The sequence below is a fragment of the Aristolochia californica genome, unplaced genomic scaffold, assembly GCF_029961685.1.
Source record: "Aristolochia californica isolate CCGP_79_NKW_82.1479 unplaced genomic scaffold, dmAriCali1.0.hap1 SCAF_15, whole genome shotgun sequence".
Classification (NCBI taxonomy): Eukaryota; Viridiplantae; Streptophyta; class Magnoliopsida; order Piperales; family Aristolochiaceae; genus Aristolochia; species Aristolochia californica.
In genome coordinates this window covers 3,062,242-3,081,549 of record NW_027181826.1, presented here as the reverse complement: position 1 = coordinate 3,081,549, position 19,308 = coordinate 3,062,242, and the positions used below count along the sequence as shown (strand labels likewise).

General features: G+C 36.1%; 1 protein-coding gene across 1 annotated transcript; it reads left to right on the top strand.

Annotated features, from left to right (window-relative positions):
* The first annotated feature begins 305 nt into the window (after positions 1 to 305).
* Positions 306 to 4,708, top strand: LOC137951404 (cysteine proteinase mucunain-like). Its single transcript, XM_068798037.1, has 5 exons — positions 306 to 1,398; positions 1,751 to 1,986; positions 2,137 to 2,277; positions 2,701 to 3,153; positions 4,312 to 4,708. Exons 1-5 carry the CDS (start codon positions 927 to 929, stop codon positions 4,408 to 4,410), a joined length of 1,401 nt encoding a protein of 466 aa, XP_068654138.1. The 5' UTR covers positions 306 to 926; the 3' UTR covers positions 4,411 to 4,708.
* The last annotated feature ends 14,600 nt before the right edge of the window (positions 4,709 to 19,308 follow it).

Sequence of the window (19,308 nt, the reverse complement as noted above, 5' to 3'; positions counted from 1 at the left end):
ATCCAATGCCCTCATTCCACGTCGACCTCCTGACACTTGTCTCTCGTCTCTCTCCCACCACCTTGGACGACCGGGTCCACCACTGGTTCCACCAGTCGCTTCGGGTTGTCGAGAGCAGGAGAGGAAACAGCCATGGCTGCGGGTGCCAAAGATTCCGTTCACACGTTACCCTTCGTGAACCGCCCCAAATTCACTGAGCTCAGGGACTTCCCCATGTACAGAATCTTTTTCTAAGGACTGTTTTCTCTCCCCGTTTTACTCCTTCACCGTCTACATTCAGACCAACTTGCCGGAGCTGATGACAGGATGACGTTAACGGCGGGGATCTAAGACCCCGACACTCACCGGGAAATATCTTTGTCGGCTTCAACGAGAAAATGAACCACGTCGGCGCCTGACATTGGTTTACCACTGGGTTAAGAAAACCGGAGCAAAAGGACAGGAAAGTGCTGAGATTTTTATGGGCGTGTCGCCGTCACGAAGCAATCTAATTTTCTTTCTTTCTTCATTAAGAATTGTGGAGATTCTAAATGATAGGGAATCCGACGGGCGATACAAGTTCCAGAGTCGCCTCTCGCTTGGCTGATATCATCTCATGTTAGGGGAGGCTGGAAAAATGGAATCATGGCTAGGGAATTAACCCCGGTCGAAGAACTTCACCTCTCCGATTTTCAGGGCTTAAGTTTGGTTGGTCCATTCGCGCCTTCTTTTTTAATTTTCTCTCTCAATTATCCAATGCGGTATCTTTTTTATTTTTAATACGTAAAAGGCCACGAGTCCTTTCAGAGATTTTGTAGTATTCGTGTGCAATCCTTTCTCTTCCACTCTGATTTTCACTCCTCTTCCTTGTATAAAGCAACCCCTTCACCCTCCTTTCCTCTTCAATAATCATCGTCTCCCTTCTCTTGTTTGAGAGAGTTTCCGTCATGGGTTCGAGGGAAATCTTTGTATCTTCTCTGCTTCTGCTGCTGTTCGTCGCCGTGGCGTTTGCCGAGGACATGTCGATCATAAGCTACGACGAGAAGCACGGGATGATGGAGGCAAGGAGCGACACGGAGGTGAGGGCACTTTATGAATCTTGGCTGGTGAGGCATGGAAAGGCGTACAACGCGCTCGGCGAGAAGGATAGGAGGTTCGAGATCTTCAAGGACAACCTGAGGTTCATCGACGAGCACAACACCGGGAAGCACACGTACAAGCTAGGCCTCAACAGGTTCGCCGATCTGACCAACGATGAGTATCGATCCAGGTACCTGGGGACCAAACCCAGCCTCAGGAACGGGCTTTCCTGGCCAAAGAACGATCGGTACGCTTACAAAGAAGGGGAGGAGTTGCCGGATTCCATCGATTGGAGGGAAAAAGGCGCCGTTGCTCCTGTCAAAGACCAGGGAAGTTGCGGTGAGTCTCTTTCTAATTAATCAATTTACTAACTAATTATTATGACCGAAGCAAAAGATCTGATTTTTATTAGCAAAGAATAAAGATCGTTCCTTCTCAATTTTTTTTTTTTCATTCATTTACTTTATCGTAGACAGAGATGGATGGTTTATGTACGCACACGTGGTGGGATCATCTAAAATTGCTCCTCACGGTGGCTGTTGCTCTTTGATTGCCTTGATTTGGATAAAAAAATTTATTTAAAATTTAAATGATGGAACAAATTATCTTTGATTGTTTTCATTCCTTCAAAAAATTATCTAAAATTTAGAAGATGGAACGTGGGGCTGATTTGTTTATCAAACTGGAACAGGGAGCTGTTGGGCTTTCTCTACTATCGCCGCCGTGGAAGGTATCAACCAGATCGCGACTAATGATCTTATCACTCTCTCCGAGCAGGAGCTTGTGGACTGTGACAGATCTTACAACCAGGGCTGTAATGGAGGTCTCATGGATTATGGTTTTGAATTCATTATCAATAATGGTGGAATCGACACAGATGAGGATTACCCATACAAAGCTGCCGATGGCCGTTGTGACCAATACAGGGTTAGTAAAGGAATCGAATCGTTCTTTTGAATTGATGGTCGCTCATTATGATGTAGCAAAAACTTCTCTGGTTATGCTGCTGACTGCTGAGAGTATTCATTACTCGGTGAAATTTTCTTATTATAGTTTTTTATTTGAATTAATTTACAGAAAAATGCCCGTGTGGTTAGCATCAATTCATATGAGGATGTTCCAGTGAATGATGAGAAAGCCCTCAAGAAGGCGGTCGCTAACCAGCCCATCAGCGTTGCCATTGAAGGCGGTGGGAGAGCTTTCCAACTGTACCAGTCGGTAAGACTCCTTTTTTTGAAATCTAGTTGATAACAGAAACAGGAAGAGCTAATTGGATAGCCAGGTTTTTTGTTGGAGACTAAATTCTTGTCCCATATTCTCATACGGGCTGCTTGTTCTCCCTTTTGAGTTCTATGTGAACCCATCGACCAAATGGATTAAATTGTGAACAGCCAATTTACTTGTTTTTAACTGATTAACATCTTACCTCGTAGCCCAAATGGTTTGATGGTGGTTTTGAACTTGGTCACACCTGAAGTATAACCTTGTTTTGAGCAAACCATGAAGCCATCTTCATAAATGTTTTAGCAGTTATTGATTCAAGGATGCTTATGGTTTTGCTTGGTTCCTTCAGCATAGGATATAACTCATTTTTTCTCACTAATACTTGACACCAGATAAGGGTTTTTCTCTTCCTTTCAGGGAGTGTTCACTGGGCGCTGTGGGATTGACCTAGACCATGGAGTAACTGCAGTTGGTTATGGCACTGAGAATGGTAAGGATTACTGGCTCGTCCGTAACTCATGGGGAGATAGCTGGGGTGAGGCAGGTTATATAAAAATGGAAAGAAATTTAGCAAACACCAATACTGGAAAATGTGGCATTGCGATGCAAGCATCGTATCCCATCAAGCATGGTGCAAACCCTCCCAACCCAGGCCCTTCCCCTCCATCTCCAGTAAGGCCCCCAACTGTCTGTGACAGCTACTACTCTTGCCCGGAGAGTGACACTTGCTGTTGTGTCTATGAGTATGGCAACTATTGCTTTGCATGGGGCTGCTGCCCACTTGAAGCTGCCACTTGCTGTGATGACCACTACAGCTGTTGCCCTCATGACTACCCTGTTTGCAATGTTGATGCTGGGACCTGCTTAATGGTATGATACCTTCTACTCTTGTTATTCTTATTTTGTTGTTAGTGTTAGTAATGTTTTTTGTCATTATAATGCGAGTGAGTCAGTTATTCAATCACTGATATCCATGACAACATAAAATAGAAAGATGAAACTAACTGGGAAGCAAAAGGAATTCATGGAGAAGATGAATTTGAGAAATAGGCAAAGATACTAGGGAAAGTTTAAAAAAAACATATCTAGCATTTAGGGGAATTTTGAGCAGTAAGGTAATTCCAAAAACTTTTTGTTGAACAGTTCAGAATCTAATTCTGAGTCTATCTGCATTCTCATCTAGGATGTAGATTCTAACAATGATAGCTCTGTATTTGGCTCCAACTGATATATGCTCCCGGTTGATTTTTCTTCTTCTTTCTTGATGGAAACACGTTGATACCTTTTTCTTCTTTCTAGATCGAACGCATACCATATGTAACTATAAGAATGTCTATTCAGCCATGAGCCATGACTGACATTTTAATAAATCACTGGAATTGCATTCACATAGTTTCAGAATTTTGATTGTTTTGTTGGAAAACAATATATTCCATGGAACTGCACGACCACTTGGAATTGGCAGTAATTATGGATGCTGTTTGAAATGACCTTCTTAGGTCGTATAAAGCCCCCAGTCAATATATATGGGATTGCCCACAGTTCTATGAGAAAAGTATAGGAACGAATAAGTGAAGTTAAAATTCAGTCAGACAAGTTTTCACAATGCTTTGTTAACAGTTTGCCCATTCTGAAGTCCATTTCTATATTTTTGAAAGCCTTCCTGTATGTCTCCGGTGCCCTTCTCAAATGTTTCATGAGTATCAGAAATTTTTTAGCTTGGCAATATGTTGATCTAACTCAAAAATAGGTATAGTACATGTTACTCTGAAAACCGCAGTAGTGAAGAGTAATCCTCTTTATGAGTGTGAGCATTCTCAAGATCAGGCTTGACTGGATAGTTTAGTCATTCTTTAATGTGCTTGTAGTGGATGCTAATGCTTGCTGGTTGATTGCTCAACTGGCAATGTCAACCGTGGGTTGTGATTGAGATTATGAGCCAACTAGAACTTGGCTAGTATTGATACTCATGCTTTTTCTTCTATGTATACATTTTCCCCTTTTATTAACGATAGCTTTGATGAACAGAGCAAAAACAACCCACTAGGAGTGGCGATGCTGAAACGTAGCCCTGCAAAGCCATACTGGGCTTTCTCCGGTGCTGTGGCTATGGAAAAGAGCACATGAATGATGCCATTCTTTCCCAGATGAAGGTGAATGCTGTACAGAAGAAGAAACATATGATACTTTGGGGTTTTAGTACCCTGTGCAAAAGAAGTTTTACTGCAGGCATCACCTTCTTTGCTGTTTCATTATATGAGGCCATTTAAACTGCTTCCTATTTATACTTGGATTAGATGAATGTACATAGTTTCCTTTGCAGACAGATGGTATTGTGATAATTCCATTTGCTTTTATTCTGTGACTGTGAATAGTGTTCCGTTCTGCATTTGCATTTTTATCATTCTTAAAAAAAAGGTTCGTCTGTGATTGTTCCCATTAAATGAAAGAAGCCGCCTGTCTTGGAGGAAACTCTTATTGTCTCCAATCAGGCAAGAGTTCACTAGTATTAAAGTGAAAGTACTGCCTTCCATTTGATAGAGCTTAAAAAGGGCGAGCGTTCTTTGTGATTTCTTTCTTGATAAACTCATTTTGCTGTTATCTGAGAGTGCAATTTCTTTCTTCTGGGGCTCTGACAGAGAAAGACTCCTCACTATATTTGGGATAATAAATGAAGATATATTTAGCCATGTCTCTATCTTATCGAGTTTGTCAATTTTTGAACAAACCAGAGAGAACGGGCCAAGAGCAAAGATGTTTGCGGGTATCACAAGCTCTCTCTCATGGACAGACTCAATTCGGTTTACATATTCATTATCCTTGACGTGTGATTGTTTCAACTGTATTCAAGAAGTGGATTTCACAGGTCTCCTTGCCCTCTACCCATTCTTGTTATCAACGTCGCTGGATATTACAAGTAAACAAATATTAACTCGAACGGGACAAATTGTCGATATCTTATCAAGCCACGATTAACCATGTTCTCTTGTAATAGGTATATAGTTTATGTTTTTCGATTCACTCTTTGCTGTATTTTGTTAAAATTTGTCATGGTGGATACTGAGGTTACGTTTTTGTTGTGTTTATGCTAAATTTTGATGTATAATTTTACGAAATGTGCACACGATTATTATTCGAAACCAGGTTTTTTAGATGTGTTTTTGAATTGATTATCGAACTTATGTTATTCTTACCGATGGCCGTTTGGTCTAATGGTATTCTTCTTACATTAGGTGTGTCAAGTCGCCACGAAAGAATGATATTTTATATAGTGAGAGTAATGTAACTCATTGTTAATTTGATGCCCAAAGGGATATCTTGGAATTTCATGATCAAGTCCATTCTAAATACCCCCTTCATTATGAATGAACCCATCACAATTCTGTCTAAATGGATGAATTAGACATCACAACAACACACAAACAAGCTTTAATTCACAACAATGAAACATAAATAAGATTGTTGTTGCACTATTCATCTTCAAAACTTTAGTCGGAAGCAAAACCTTTAATAACTTGATTGGAGATATAACAGGAGAGCAGAGACAAGAAAAACAAACAAACTTGCATAACCCTTACCTTATCCATGGCTTGTTGGTTTTTGTTCACTTTTCTTTGTTTGAAAGGGTAATTCAATAAGAGGGAAATGAAGATAAACATAGTAGTGAAAAGAGGAGAAAAAAGAACATGTAGAATCCTTATATCTTCATATATGAATTATTTGTAATTATCTGTAAAATCTTTGTTGAAAAATAGTTATGAAAGAGTCTTACATAACTCTTACAAAAAAGAAGTTTCATATAAAATAATTAATACGGTGAAGTCTAAGAAAAAATTAATGGAAAGAGGTATCACATAAGAAGCTTAGTTTAAAAGTGTTTCAGTTATGTTAGTTTACTTAATTATTTTATGACTTATCTTAAGTGTTTGCCTTTAGGTATAATTAGGATATGGGTAATTTAATTGTAATCTGATTCTACTTGTTTCATCTATTATAAATAGATGCTCATTGTACTCAATTATGATCAAGTTAGTGAATTATTTCTCCTTTCTATAAAGTTAACATGGTATCAGAGCAGGATGTATTAATGGACACAACATCAATTTACAGAGGTGAAGTGTTCTTTTCTTCTAATCAAGTTTTAGTGTAATTTATTCTTTTGACAAGTTTTTCAAACTCGTATGTTTTTTTTCTTTTCCTTATTGAATTTCAATTATCTTATTCCTTAGTTTTGTTTCTTCCATTCTTCAAGAATTACTTCTACGGTAATTGTATTTGAGGCCTCTCCATTCCCATACATTTCTCCTTCTATTTGGTTCGATAATACTTCCCATGTTTCATTGTTACTTTGCAAAAAATAAATTGATAAGTTTCATGTGCTTGCGTCTGTGACTTCAGAGTGCAAGTTCCCACTGGTCAGACTCCTACGTTAAGTGGAGATATGGAATTTAGGTAGTGATATGCGTATTCTGATGCAACCATTGTAAAAAAGTCTCTAGAGGGTTAAATACTACTACTGAGCTTCCACTGCTGTCATGGTGGCTGCTACAACTTCCTTGCCCAACACTGCCATGCTTGATTTTCTATTGCACCTTTGCTTCTACATCTTCCTGCTTAGTAGTGTTTTTAGGATTGTCTGATGCTTCCCTTAACAGTTCTGCTTCATCAGTAACTAAATTATCTAAGCCTCCATATCCTAATTGCTTAAAAAATGCCTATTGCTATTTATCGGCATGTTCTCTTAACTTAGTGGACTCAGCTTTGGCTCATGTGGAATCGTTTTCTTACAAGGCCAGGGCTGCAAAGAAATAGTTGTTTGGGTAGTCATCTTCACGAGGAAAGTGGACCCAGGTCGACTTCAGGTCCAATTTGGGTTCCACTCCAGGTCTAACTCTGCATTCGATATGGTTCAGATTGATAGAACTGATTCGGCCATGATCATTATGTAAGTTCAATCTCAATGAAATTATTTCTTTAGAGGAGATCACATGAGGTGCTTTGTTTTGGGGTCTCTTCTTTTGTATTGGCTTGGCTGTCTGCATCGGCTGAGTGTCTTGTGCATCATCAACTCTAAAATTATTTGGTCCTTAGGTCATACTTGGTCAAATTTGTCAAGTTACTTTAGTTTTAGCATTATAGTCTCCTTTTTATTACCGTAGTTTTTATTTTTCTCTTCTTTTTCATTATCCATTTTTTATGGGTTTCCTTTCTCCTTCCATCCTTTTTTACTCTCACGTACCCCTTTGGGCCAATTTCTTTTGTTTTATTTTGGTGGGTTTCTCTTTCTCATGTATGGGTGTTTTAAAGTCCATTAAGACTTTTTTATTAGTACTTGGGTATTTATCACTATCCTTTGAGTAATATGCATTACCCCTTTCCTGATGATAATCATCACTATTTTTTTCAAAACCTAATGAAGTTGGTTTCAACTTTTTCTATGTATATCACCCATATTTTTTCTTGAGAGTCTGTGACTGATTGAGTACTTATCCTTAAGACACCTTCATGGAGGAGATAATTATTACAACTATTTTTTATTTCAAGTTGGCCCAACTTGAGGGGGAGAATAGAAGAAGTATGAAGAATGAGGTAGGAGACATAATCTACCATGACAAATCCACGTGATGTGGTAATCAAATTTTATATTCCCAAAATGTTTACCTCATGGGGAGTACAATATGACAAATTTTTCTTTAAGACCAATAAATTTTTTCATTGCAAGCTGAAGTTATAAACTCCAGTTTGAGGGGGAGTGTTGAAGAATAGGTATGAGAGAATCTTACATGACTTTCAGAAAAAGAAGTCTCACAGAGTATAATTAATATGGTGGAGTCTAAGAGGAGTCTCATGTAAAAGGAGGTCTCATAAAAGAGGTGGGTTATGTTTTAGTTATGTTATTATTCTGTTTATATTCTATTGTTTAATTGTTTAGGACTTATCTTTAAGTGTTTGACTTGAGGTGTAATTGAGACATGTGTAGTTTAATTGTATTTTGATTCTATTTGTTTCCTCTATTATAATAGAAGCTCATAGTACTCAATTATGATAAAGTCGATGAATTATTTTTCTCCTCTAGAAATTTAACAATCTTTATAAAAAGTTCAATAACTTTTTATTCATGAAATTTATATCGAAGTGGTAGAGATGAAGACTAGTGTTGTATCCGAGCTTGATAAAGCTTATGATGATCTTATTAGAAAGTACCAATTGTATTTCTTAATGGATTGGGTCTTGCTAGATTGTTTAAAACAGATGAACTAGACATCACAACACCTCACAACAAGCTTTAATTCACAACAAGCAAAGACAAAAAGAGTGGTCCTCCATTGTTCAACTATCAAAAGCTTGAGTTGGAAGACGCATTGTTTGATGAATCATCCACTTGGACCACTTTACTTCTGTAGTATAATACACTGAACAATAGACACCAAAAATAAAAAAACTTGTCAACCAACTTATATGGTAATTTGGAAACAAAGCCTTTGGGCTCAATTATCCGAATTGGGTTTGATCAATACAATTTACCTTGCATGAGTAACAAATGGCATAATGCTACTTAATGCAATTATTTGGTACCTAACTCCTTTCCACTTATATGACAACCAATATATTTGTAGTTCTTATACCAATTAAATTTGAGTACTTGTTAGAAAAAAAAAGTACATCTAAATGCCTAGTATGTGATGGCCTTTTGTCATGGACCTCTATGTTGATAACTCCCCACTTTGAGGTTGCTTATTCCTGTTACAACTAACTTACTATACCACCTTCAACTCATGCCACCTCCAAACAAACTATTTATTTTTTATTTTTTAAACTAACTTCATACACAAATATGCAGTCAAGCAAAGGATAAATTTGATGGTTTATGTCCTTGAAGACTAAAAACAAAGTCCAAGAACATTTGAAATACATATAGTTTTTCGTTTCTTTTTATTCGAGTATTTTTTGAAGTTGAGCATGGTAAAACAATTAAACAATATTTTTTTTTTTTTGTGAAAGTTGAATGGAGAAGTAACAAATAGTGACCAAGAGTGAATTGTGCAAATACAACAATGGCAAGGAAACAAATGTTGAACAAAAATGGAAGGAACATTGAGGAAAGAAAAAACAAATGCAAACATAGAAGTAAATTTATTAATTGTTGAAGAACATGTATAAAAGAGTCTTACATGACTCTCATAGCAAGAAGTCTAGGAGAGTCATAATTAATACGGTGAAGTCTAAGAAAAGTCTTATGGGAAAGAGGTCTCATAGAAGAGTCTTATTTATAATTGTTTAAGTTATGTTAGTCTTCTATTTATGTTCAGTTGGTTAATTGTGTTAGAAGTTATCTTTTAAGTATTTGACTTTTGGTGTAGCTGAGACTTAGGTAGTTTATTTGGAATTTTATTCTTCTTATTCCCTCTATTATGAATAGAGGCTCATTGTACTCGGTTATAATCAACTCAATAAATTATTTTTTCTCCAAAAATTCAACATAGTATCAAAATAGGTTTTGTGAGTCAACTCACACAACCCATAGAGTTATTCCGGTTGATACTGAATGAGATAGTCCACTTTATCATGCAGCAACAAGAGAGCACTTAGGTATTGTGCACTTGTTGCTTGCGCCTGCTAGTCCTAGTGAGAAAAAAAATCTAATGGAAAAACCCCAGTGAACTCGGTGATTCAGATACAGAAATTAGAAGAATCCTCTGAAAGAGAGCTCGCAATCATCTCACTTCATTATCTCCTTTGATTGGCCTGAAGATTGCGAATAATGCAAATCGTTGAAGGTGCTGTCGTTGTTGAAACTAATGAGATGTAGCCATAAGAGGGAATCGGTCTCTTCTTAGAAGCCCTATGCAGCGCACAACCTGGTCATATCCACCGCAGTCATTCTCCTTCTTGGACGATGAAGGCATTGAGTTTTTCCATTCTGGTCTAGGAATGTTTCCGTGTTTAATCTAGGAATGTCATGGCCTAGGTTGAATCTTTTTCAAGCTACTCTTTCCTAATAAGTTTCCGACTTTTTTTTTGTTTCCTGCCCACCTAATGACAAGTGAGAAGCTGCTTTTAACTAGAGCATGGGTTGGTTTCCATATTCAATCAGGAAACATCACTCTTTGAATCTTTGCCCAGAATTATGGTGTTTGGTTTTCTTCTCTATTCTTCTGGTTTTTGTTGTAGCAACCTGCTCTACACTTTTCTGATTAGTTGTCTTCTGTTTCTTTCGAACAGCAGCTCTGCAACTGTTTGAATTCACAATAGTCTGGGCCATCTGAAGTCCATGCAAGTAGGGGTGGCATCGAGCCGAGCCGAGCCGAGCCCGAACCTGCCTATGTTCGAACCAAGCTTGATTTAAATATTTCGAGCTGAGCTTCGAGCCGAGCCTCATCTCGAGCCTAAAATTGTTATTGAGCTTGAGCCCACCGAGTTCGAGCCAAGCTTCGAGCCAAACTCGAGCCTCAATATACATTTAAAACTTTTCAAACAATATATAACAAATAAAATATATATAAAATTATGCATACATTTTACATAAAATTGGGCATAACCTATATATATAATACATGTATAAGATTGGGCATAACCTCTACTTAAAATTAAGCATAATCTATATATATAATACCTGTATAAAATTTAACATGACCTCTATTTAAATTTGGGCATAATCAACATACATAATACCTGCATAAATACTCCATAAAATTATTTATACATTCTATAAACACTCCAATAAATTGTTTATACATTCCATAAAATAGTCTAAACACTCCATACACTGCATAATATTATAAATAAATTCTATACAATAATCAAACATAACAAAATTAAATGAAATATCACTATCAATTTACAATCACCCAAATAAAAACTATAAATCCATTATAAATTTTCAAACTATAGTTATTTCTCTTCATGCTAGAAAATAATATATGTCCTTGCTTGAGCAAAATCTCCACCTATGACAAAAAAAAAAATAGTTATTGTCAGATAAAAAAATACTCTTCCACTAGTCGTTAAAAATATTAAAATTACCATGATGAGAAAAACATGAAAAATCATGTAGCTAGTAGCATTATCTCTGCACTCTTCTTCTGAGGCTGTAATCATAAAACAAAATTTTAATAAATAAAACTAAAAAATATCGTAATAAATAATTAAAAAGAAATTCACCTTTTGATTTTTCTTTATACCGTGAAGAGTCCGAACCCAACCAGTGCCACAAATCAAAGTCTGAAATGTATTTGGTACCAAGGAAGAACGATACGAGTTTATTACTCTACCACCAACACTAAATAATGACTCCGAAGCTACTGTGGATATGAGAATTATAAGAGGGGTTAGTCAACAAACTTAAAATTTGAAGTTCATCTTCATCTCTTGCTTCAAATTCATTTAATTCCTCTACATGAAATTCAATTTCAAACTTGGTGTTAGTGTGGACAAGTTCATATACATTGGAAAACAGTTTCCAATGTTAGTGCCCCAAAATAAGAAAAATATAAAAAACAAGAAAATGAGTAACTTATAATAGTATACTTAATTAAAACATAATATTTAAACCCCAAATTAGGTAAAAAAAACATGATTACAACACAAATAAGTAATTTAATGTATAATTAAAATAAATTAATATATTAATTAATTAAATTAGATATTATATTATTTAATGATTGCAGTTTATTATACGTTAATACAATAATTACGTGAGCCAATTAACTGTGTACATGATTAATTATCAAAAAATAAAAATAAACAGGAAAATTTGATCAAATGCTAACTTTAACATACTATATTTTTACGTATTATAGCATCATCCAGAGGAAAAACAGGCTAAGAATAGGATTTGCAAGTTTTTTTTTTTTTTTTTTATAAAAACCATACGTGCGAAACTCACATGTGTGAACTGCACGTGCGAGTTTGCATGCTGTGCGGGACGGAGCGTCGAGGGGGGAAAATAATCACCCACCCTCAACTTAGGTCTCCGAACTTTAGGTATTCGGGGGTTCCCGTTCCGGCGAGAGCGGTGGCAGGCTGATTGATGGCGGCAGTAGGCGGTGGTAGGGGGTGACGACGACGGGAGTGAGTCCAGAGCAGCCGCTCTAGTTGGGGTACAACGAGGCGAGGGTGACGCTACGGGAGTCGACGACGACAACGATGAGGGGCAGAGAAGACGAAGAGCGGGGGAAAGGATTAGGTGCGGCGGCGGCGGAAGGGGCACCGACGGCGAGAGGGAGAAGGGAGATGGAGGCCGAGAGAGGGAATTTCGAAGGAAGAAGAGAGAAGGGAAGGAGGATACGAAGAGAGCGAGGGAAGGAGAGAGACCCAAAAAAAAATTCAGGAGAGAGAGTGCAAGACTCCCGAAAATTTGCCCCATCCCGCCATGCGTTAAATTAATGAGTCAGCTCTCGAGCTGACGAGCCGAACCTGGCTCTACTCGAGCTCGACCCATTAACCTAAACGAGCCCATTTCTGAGTTCGAGTTCGACTCGATATATACGAGTCGAACCGAGCCGAAACCAAGCCGAACACGAGTCGGCTCGGTTCGAAGCCACCCCTACATGCAAGTACCTCAGATGTGCTACCTTAGTAATTGCTGGATTTGTTTTCTCTGCTTGTTTTATACAGCTAGCTGGAAAAAAAAAACAAGCCAGAGACTTTCCACAGGCGAGCAACATTGACGAAGAAGAGAAAGCTTCCTCCGTGCCTTGTTTGGCAGAACAGATCAAAAGGAACAGCAGGGACACAGAGAGATGTTCAGTTGTTGCTGATAAAGTCCTTGATTAATTGTTGTTCTACAGCTGCAAAGGAGTCTTAAAACTCCCTACGATCCTCTGATGTTTATTTTTGCTTCCTCCATTATTAATCAACTTGTTTAAGGTAAGCGATATCTTACACGGTTGCTCTGGCATGATCTTAGCATGCTATAACTCATATGATAAAGGAATATGGTTCTTCCTTGTTATCTTCTAGTTTGCCATCAGCCGGAAAACAGACATATCTAGGCAATGTCATCTCTGAAAACTTCAGCTTAACCCCCAAAAATTCCTTCGAGGTAATACTTAATCCAACTGTTTTTTAAGTTATTAACGTTACAATTTTATTCTTATTGCTGTGATGATTGTTTTCTCTTCCTTTCATCCCCTCATAACCCTTTTTCTCAATTACCTTTCTCTTACATCCTTTTTTTATTCTCACATACCCCTTTGGCCCAACCTATTTCGTATTGCTTCAGTTGGTTCCTCCTTTATACACACACACATACACACATTTATATATAGAGAGTTTGTGTTCAATCGAGTTTTTATCCTCGAGATACCTTGATGGAGGAGATAATTATTAAAGTTTTTTTTTTTTTTTGCTTCATGCTGGGATCACGTTGATACTTCCTAGTTTGTTGGGGAGAATAAAAAGAGAAATATGAATGATTCTATGTCTTCTTCTTATTTTCTCTATGTCTAAGAATTTGATTTATAAGTTGAGTGCTGAGGTGGTTGCGCCTCCTTTTATTCTTTACATGTAAGAATCCCATTTGGAAGTTGACTGCTGTAGTAGTTACACCTCATTCCAAAATTGAAAGTATGAGTATTGCTATCATTTGAAGAAGAAGTACAATTTATATGAAAGGTTCTATGTGTCATGGTAATCAAATTTTGTGTGACTAGAATATCTACATCAGGAGGAGTACAATATAAAGAATTTTTTCTTAAAGACCAATTTTTTTTTTTTTTCATTACAAGTTGAAGTTACAAACTCCAGTTTGATGGAGAGTGTTGAAGAGAAGGTGTAAAAGAGCCTTACATGACTCTCATAGCAAGAAGTCTCACAAAGACAAAATTAATATGGTGGAATCTAAGAAGAGTCTCATAGGAAGAAAATCTTATAGAAAAATCTTATTTAAATGTATTTTAGTTATATTAGTCTTCTATTTATGTTCAGTTTCTTCATTGTGTTAGGAAATTTTTTAATATTTGGCTTTAGTTGTAAATGGGACTTGGGGTAGTTTATTTTTAATCTGATTATAATTCTCTTTATTATATATAAATGCTCATTGTACTTGGTTATAATCAAGTAAATGAATCACTTTCTTCTCCAAAAACTTAACACCAATAATAGTTAATTGGATCAAAGTAAATTGTGAAAACAAAAGTAGATGAACCCTACATAAAAATAGATGAATGCATAACAAAGAGATAAATGAAAGAGCTAAAAAGAGGTTCTCATGCCGTCAAAAGTAGAACAACGAATAGGAGCCCCCTTCAAACAAAGAAGACATAAAAAGAAAAAGAAAATTCTTATTTTCCACTTCTATTTTTGCAAATAGAGAGCAAAATGATGTGAGAAATCAGAGATTTTACCTAGACAAGATATGTCATTATTAAAGAGAGGCCACAACTGATAGGAAGAGTTTGAAATTTTTGTAAGAAATTTGAGATAAGTAAACTTATAATAAAATAGACAATTGAACCAAAGTAAATTGTACAAATGAAAGTAGATAAATGCAACACAAAAATACATGAATGCAAAAAAGATAAAATGCAAGAGCTGAAAAAGAGGTCCCCATGCTGTTGGAAGAGGAATAGTCAATGGGAGCCCCCTTCAAATAGAGAAGATAGAGAAAAATTGGAGAAGAGAAAATGAATAAAGAAAAAAAAAATTCTAGTCTTCTACTTCCTTTTTTCAAATTATTGAAGAGTAGTGTGGAAGAGTCTTACCTAACTCTCACAACAAGAATTATCACAAAGCTAGAATTAATTAGTGACGTCTAAGAGGAGTCTCATGAGAGAATCTTTCACAAAAATGTTTCAGTTAAAAGAAGTTTTACTTATTTTAGTCTTTTATTTACGTTCAGTTGTTCAATTACGCCAAGACTTATATTTAAGTTTTAGACTATGGGTGTAACTGGGACGATGCAATTGTAATCTAATTCTAATTGTTTCCTCTATTATAAATAGTGGTTCATTATACTCAAATAACAACAAGTCAATGAAATATTTCACTTTTCTAGAAATTCAACACAAATGATAAAAAAGAGAAAAATCAAAGATTATACCTAGAGTAGAGATGTCCTTATTAGACAGAGGCTCCAATTGATAGGACGCTGAGAGGGGCAAGGAGGCCCTTTCCCCCCCTAGATGAGAAGAAGAGAGGAGGAAGAAGGCTTTGTTCCACCTTGAAATCATATTGTTTGTCATGCAAAACTTAGTTGATAGAGCACCAAATGAAAGAAAATTGAAAAAAGGGAGCAAAATGAACGATATAATGGAATGTGAAAAGAGAATTTTACTTGAAAAATCGTTGAGAAAAACTCAGCAAACTTAAAACAAATAAACCTTAAAATAGAACACTCACAAAGCATAAAATGCATATTACTCCCATCATCAGACTTCCTTAATACAACTCAAAAAATATAAAAAATAAGCATCAAAAGAATAAATAAACTTAAAAATGAGAAGTGCAAAGAGGAGAGGATGGGAAAGACGTTTGTAGTTGCAAACTTGCAAGGGAGAGATGCTACAAATCAATGGCTAAGAAAAGAATAAAATAGAAATGAGAAACTAAAATAAGCAACAAATTTAAAAAAACACTAAATAAGTAGATGAAACATAAAAAACAAAAAACATGCCTTACTATACTTGGAGAGAAAACAAAACCCATGCAACAAATTAAAAACCTTAATAAGCACATAAAACCTAAATCCAAAGAAAGAACAAGTTTAAGGCATTAATGCAACACTTTCTTTTCACTAAAAACCCCTATTAATTCTAGCAAACACAATCTATAAGCACCTACCAGCCCTTCATAACATCACAAATGATTGTTATGGTGGTTCTTTACAGTGTGTAACCTAAAAAGCAACTATTTTAAAATAATAATTCTTGCAATGTAAACTATCATAAAAAAAAATTAAAAGAACCGAATAAAATTCCCAACTGGGAAAAATATTTGAAGCAAACAATTCGACTCTAAAGTAGTCTAGGTGATTAAAAATGTCCATGCAAAATAAAATGTGAAAAGTTCTGATCTCAAGGTATAGTGATCCTTGTTCATTGGTTTGTATAGACTTAATTATGCTATGAGTAAAATATAATAACAATAAATCTAAATTGCATTTATACCTCATTAAAATGTCATATAAGAAGATTCTATGTGACTCTTCTAATGCTAAATCCACAATATGCAACAAATGTAGAACACTTGCCCATGCCATTCATGAGGATGACAATAAAACAAAAATTGAAAATAGATCAGAGAGTGAAAAAAAATTATATATAAAATAAAAAGAAGCATAAAGAAAAAAAATGAAGCAAGGAAACAAGAAGAGAAGTGTTGGCCCAGGTGGCTTCCCTTTTAAGTCACGTGTATGCTCAAATACATGACAACAACGAATCTCCCATGAGATTTGGCTACATTCTAGCTCTAGCAAACCTTTTTATCTAGATTCAAAAGTTTCTAGATGAACCTATCGGGAAAAGAATAAAAATAAAAATAAAATAAAAAAGCTTACACCCTTTTTAAACTTGGAGAGAATTTTTTTCTTTGATTTGTCCAAGCCTCAAGCTTGGATTTTCTCAGCAATGCCTCTAGACCTACTACCTACAAAAGATAGGAGTGTGCACAACATCCATCATGAGTTATTTGACTGGAGTATGGAGCGATGTCTTACGGCTAGGAGTGATTTTACTTTCACTTATATTATACAAGGTGGGCCTTTTGGAAGAGATCACCAACTTGAGGGGGAGTGTTGGAATATATGGAGAATTGTTATTTTATTCGAGAAGATCTTATACACCATTTGCAACAAGTTGGACATTCATGATGTTCTCTCATCCCAGACTTGAGGGGAAGTGTTGGAAGATGGGCTCAAGCCCACAAGACCAAGGAAGACCCACACATCCAAGTGTGTTAGATGATGGACTCAAACTCATAAGACCAAGGATGACCCACACATCCAAGAGATGTGGAAGATGGGCTCAAGGCCCACAGATCAAAGAGAAGGCCCACAGGCTCCACATAGTGATGTCAGGATGGTAAATAAAGAGTCATCTCATAGAGATGATATTGATGTAATTAGTTTAAGTTATAGGGGCATAATTGTTATATTGTAATTTTATTAATTTATAAATTGAGGTTCAGGGGGAGGGTTAGGACATAAATCCATAACCTCTTCTTCCTTCTGTTTTCTCTCAATGGGTGTCCCTTCCTCTTTCTCCATGAGCTAAATCCATAGAGTCTTGAAAATCAACAAATTGTATGATTGATCAATATCCTCCTATTAGGTCTAACAAATTAAATTGATCGATCAATGTCCAAGGATTGATTGATCAATCGATTTTCCTACTGGCAAAGTATTGCATGTATGATCGATTAATGGTTTATCAATTGATCGACCATGTTTTATGTCCCTAGTTGGCAAACTTCTTTATGTTCGATCATTCTCAAGAGGTTGATCGATCATTCTTTGTATTTTTTACATTGACTAGACTTCATTGATCGATTGATCCACAGAGGATGATTGATCATGCTTTATAGCACAATTCATCCAAGTTTTGATTGATCAATCAATCACCCTTGATTGATATGCTTTATATTTTTAGCATGTGCACTTTTTGTTGATTGATCATTGGCAGATGCTGATCAATCAATCTAGTGCCAAATTGCTAAGTATGATTAGTGATTCTAACATGTTTAAAACTTATGTATGCATCGATAAAACATGTAGACAATGCAATTTTACCTAAAGCTCCAAAGATTCCCATTGTACCTCAAGTTTGAAGATTTGAAGGTGCTCTCTTACATACCTTTAATTATGTGATTTTTCTAGACTACCTAAACTCTAGTTTTCATTTCTTTGTTTCTTCTTTCCGAGGGTGCTTCTTCAAGTTGACTTTAAAAGGTAGTGAAGTTTGAGGTCTTGAGGGAGTTGCATATGAAATGCTAGATTTACCAATGTTGGATCAATTAAGTTTTGTTATCATCAAAATCAACATGGGAGTAAACTCTTGGTCAGCAAGAAGGAATCTATTTTAGTTATTTAAATGATCTGAAGTTTAATAAGTTCGTTTTAATACTCTAGGACTAGTGGCCCATTCTACCATCTTGGAAAGATAGTCTCAGTTACGAGTTTGCAACTCCCAAAAGAATTATAATCCCCTTCTTATTCTTTCCTTTGTGGCGATTTAGCTCGTGTATACTTTTCTTCCTCTATAGCTCTTTGAATCAAAATCGTTTCTTTTTGTCTCAAGTTTTTTTATGGTAACTGGATGAGTTTGTTCATTGAAATGTCTTACTTTACGTAAACTTATGCAATGAACAAGTTGATGTTCAAGATTTGGTTACCTCATCAAATAAATGATATACTACCTTTGTCTCTTATAGAAGCAACTGAGACGGGAAGGCAACAAATTGAGTGTTGGTATTTCATTCATCTAAATAGAAATTATAGATGCACTGAGGGTCAAGAGATTGATGACATTGACGAAGATGTTCTTAGTGATCTTAGTTCAGAATTGCAAAATAAAAGATAAAGCGTAACCTGGAATTCTTTGTTTGCGTTAGAAGAGTGTTGCAATCATAGAGGATGATATGATGATTGTAATAAATTTTAAAGAGTTAAAGATAGTAATATTCATAAATGACTAGTCAAAGGAAAATTGAGAGCAAATATGTCAAAGAATTCGGTAGCTTCTCTCTTCCTTTCAACTTACTCTTAGCTTCTCTCTCTGATAACCCTCCTTTTATTCATCTCCTATCTTTTGATTCCAATTTTCTCTCCCATTGAGTACCCTCATTGTTTTACTTATATGTATGGATTTTTTTAAAAATTTAAAATTTTTTAAGCTTTTAATATATTATTTATATTTTAAAATAAAAATTATATTTGTGATGCCATAACACTTCAACCGGGGTGTAACCCGGTTGGACAGGGCCTGGTCACTTCACCGGGTCGGCGACTTTAAAAAAAGGAACGGGTTAAGCCTCGAAGCATCCCATTAAGCCTTTGGTTACGCGCTTCGTCTCTCACGTGAGGTTTAA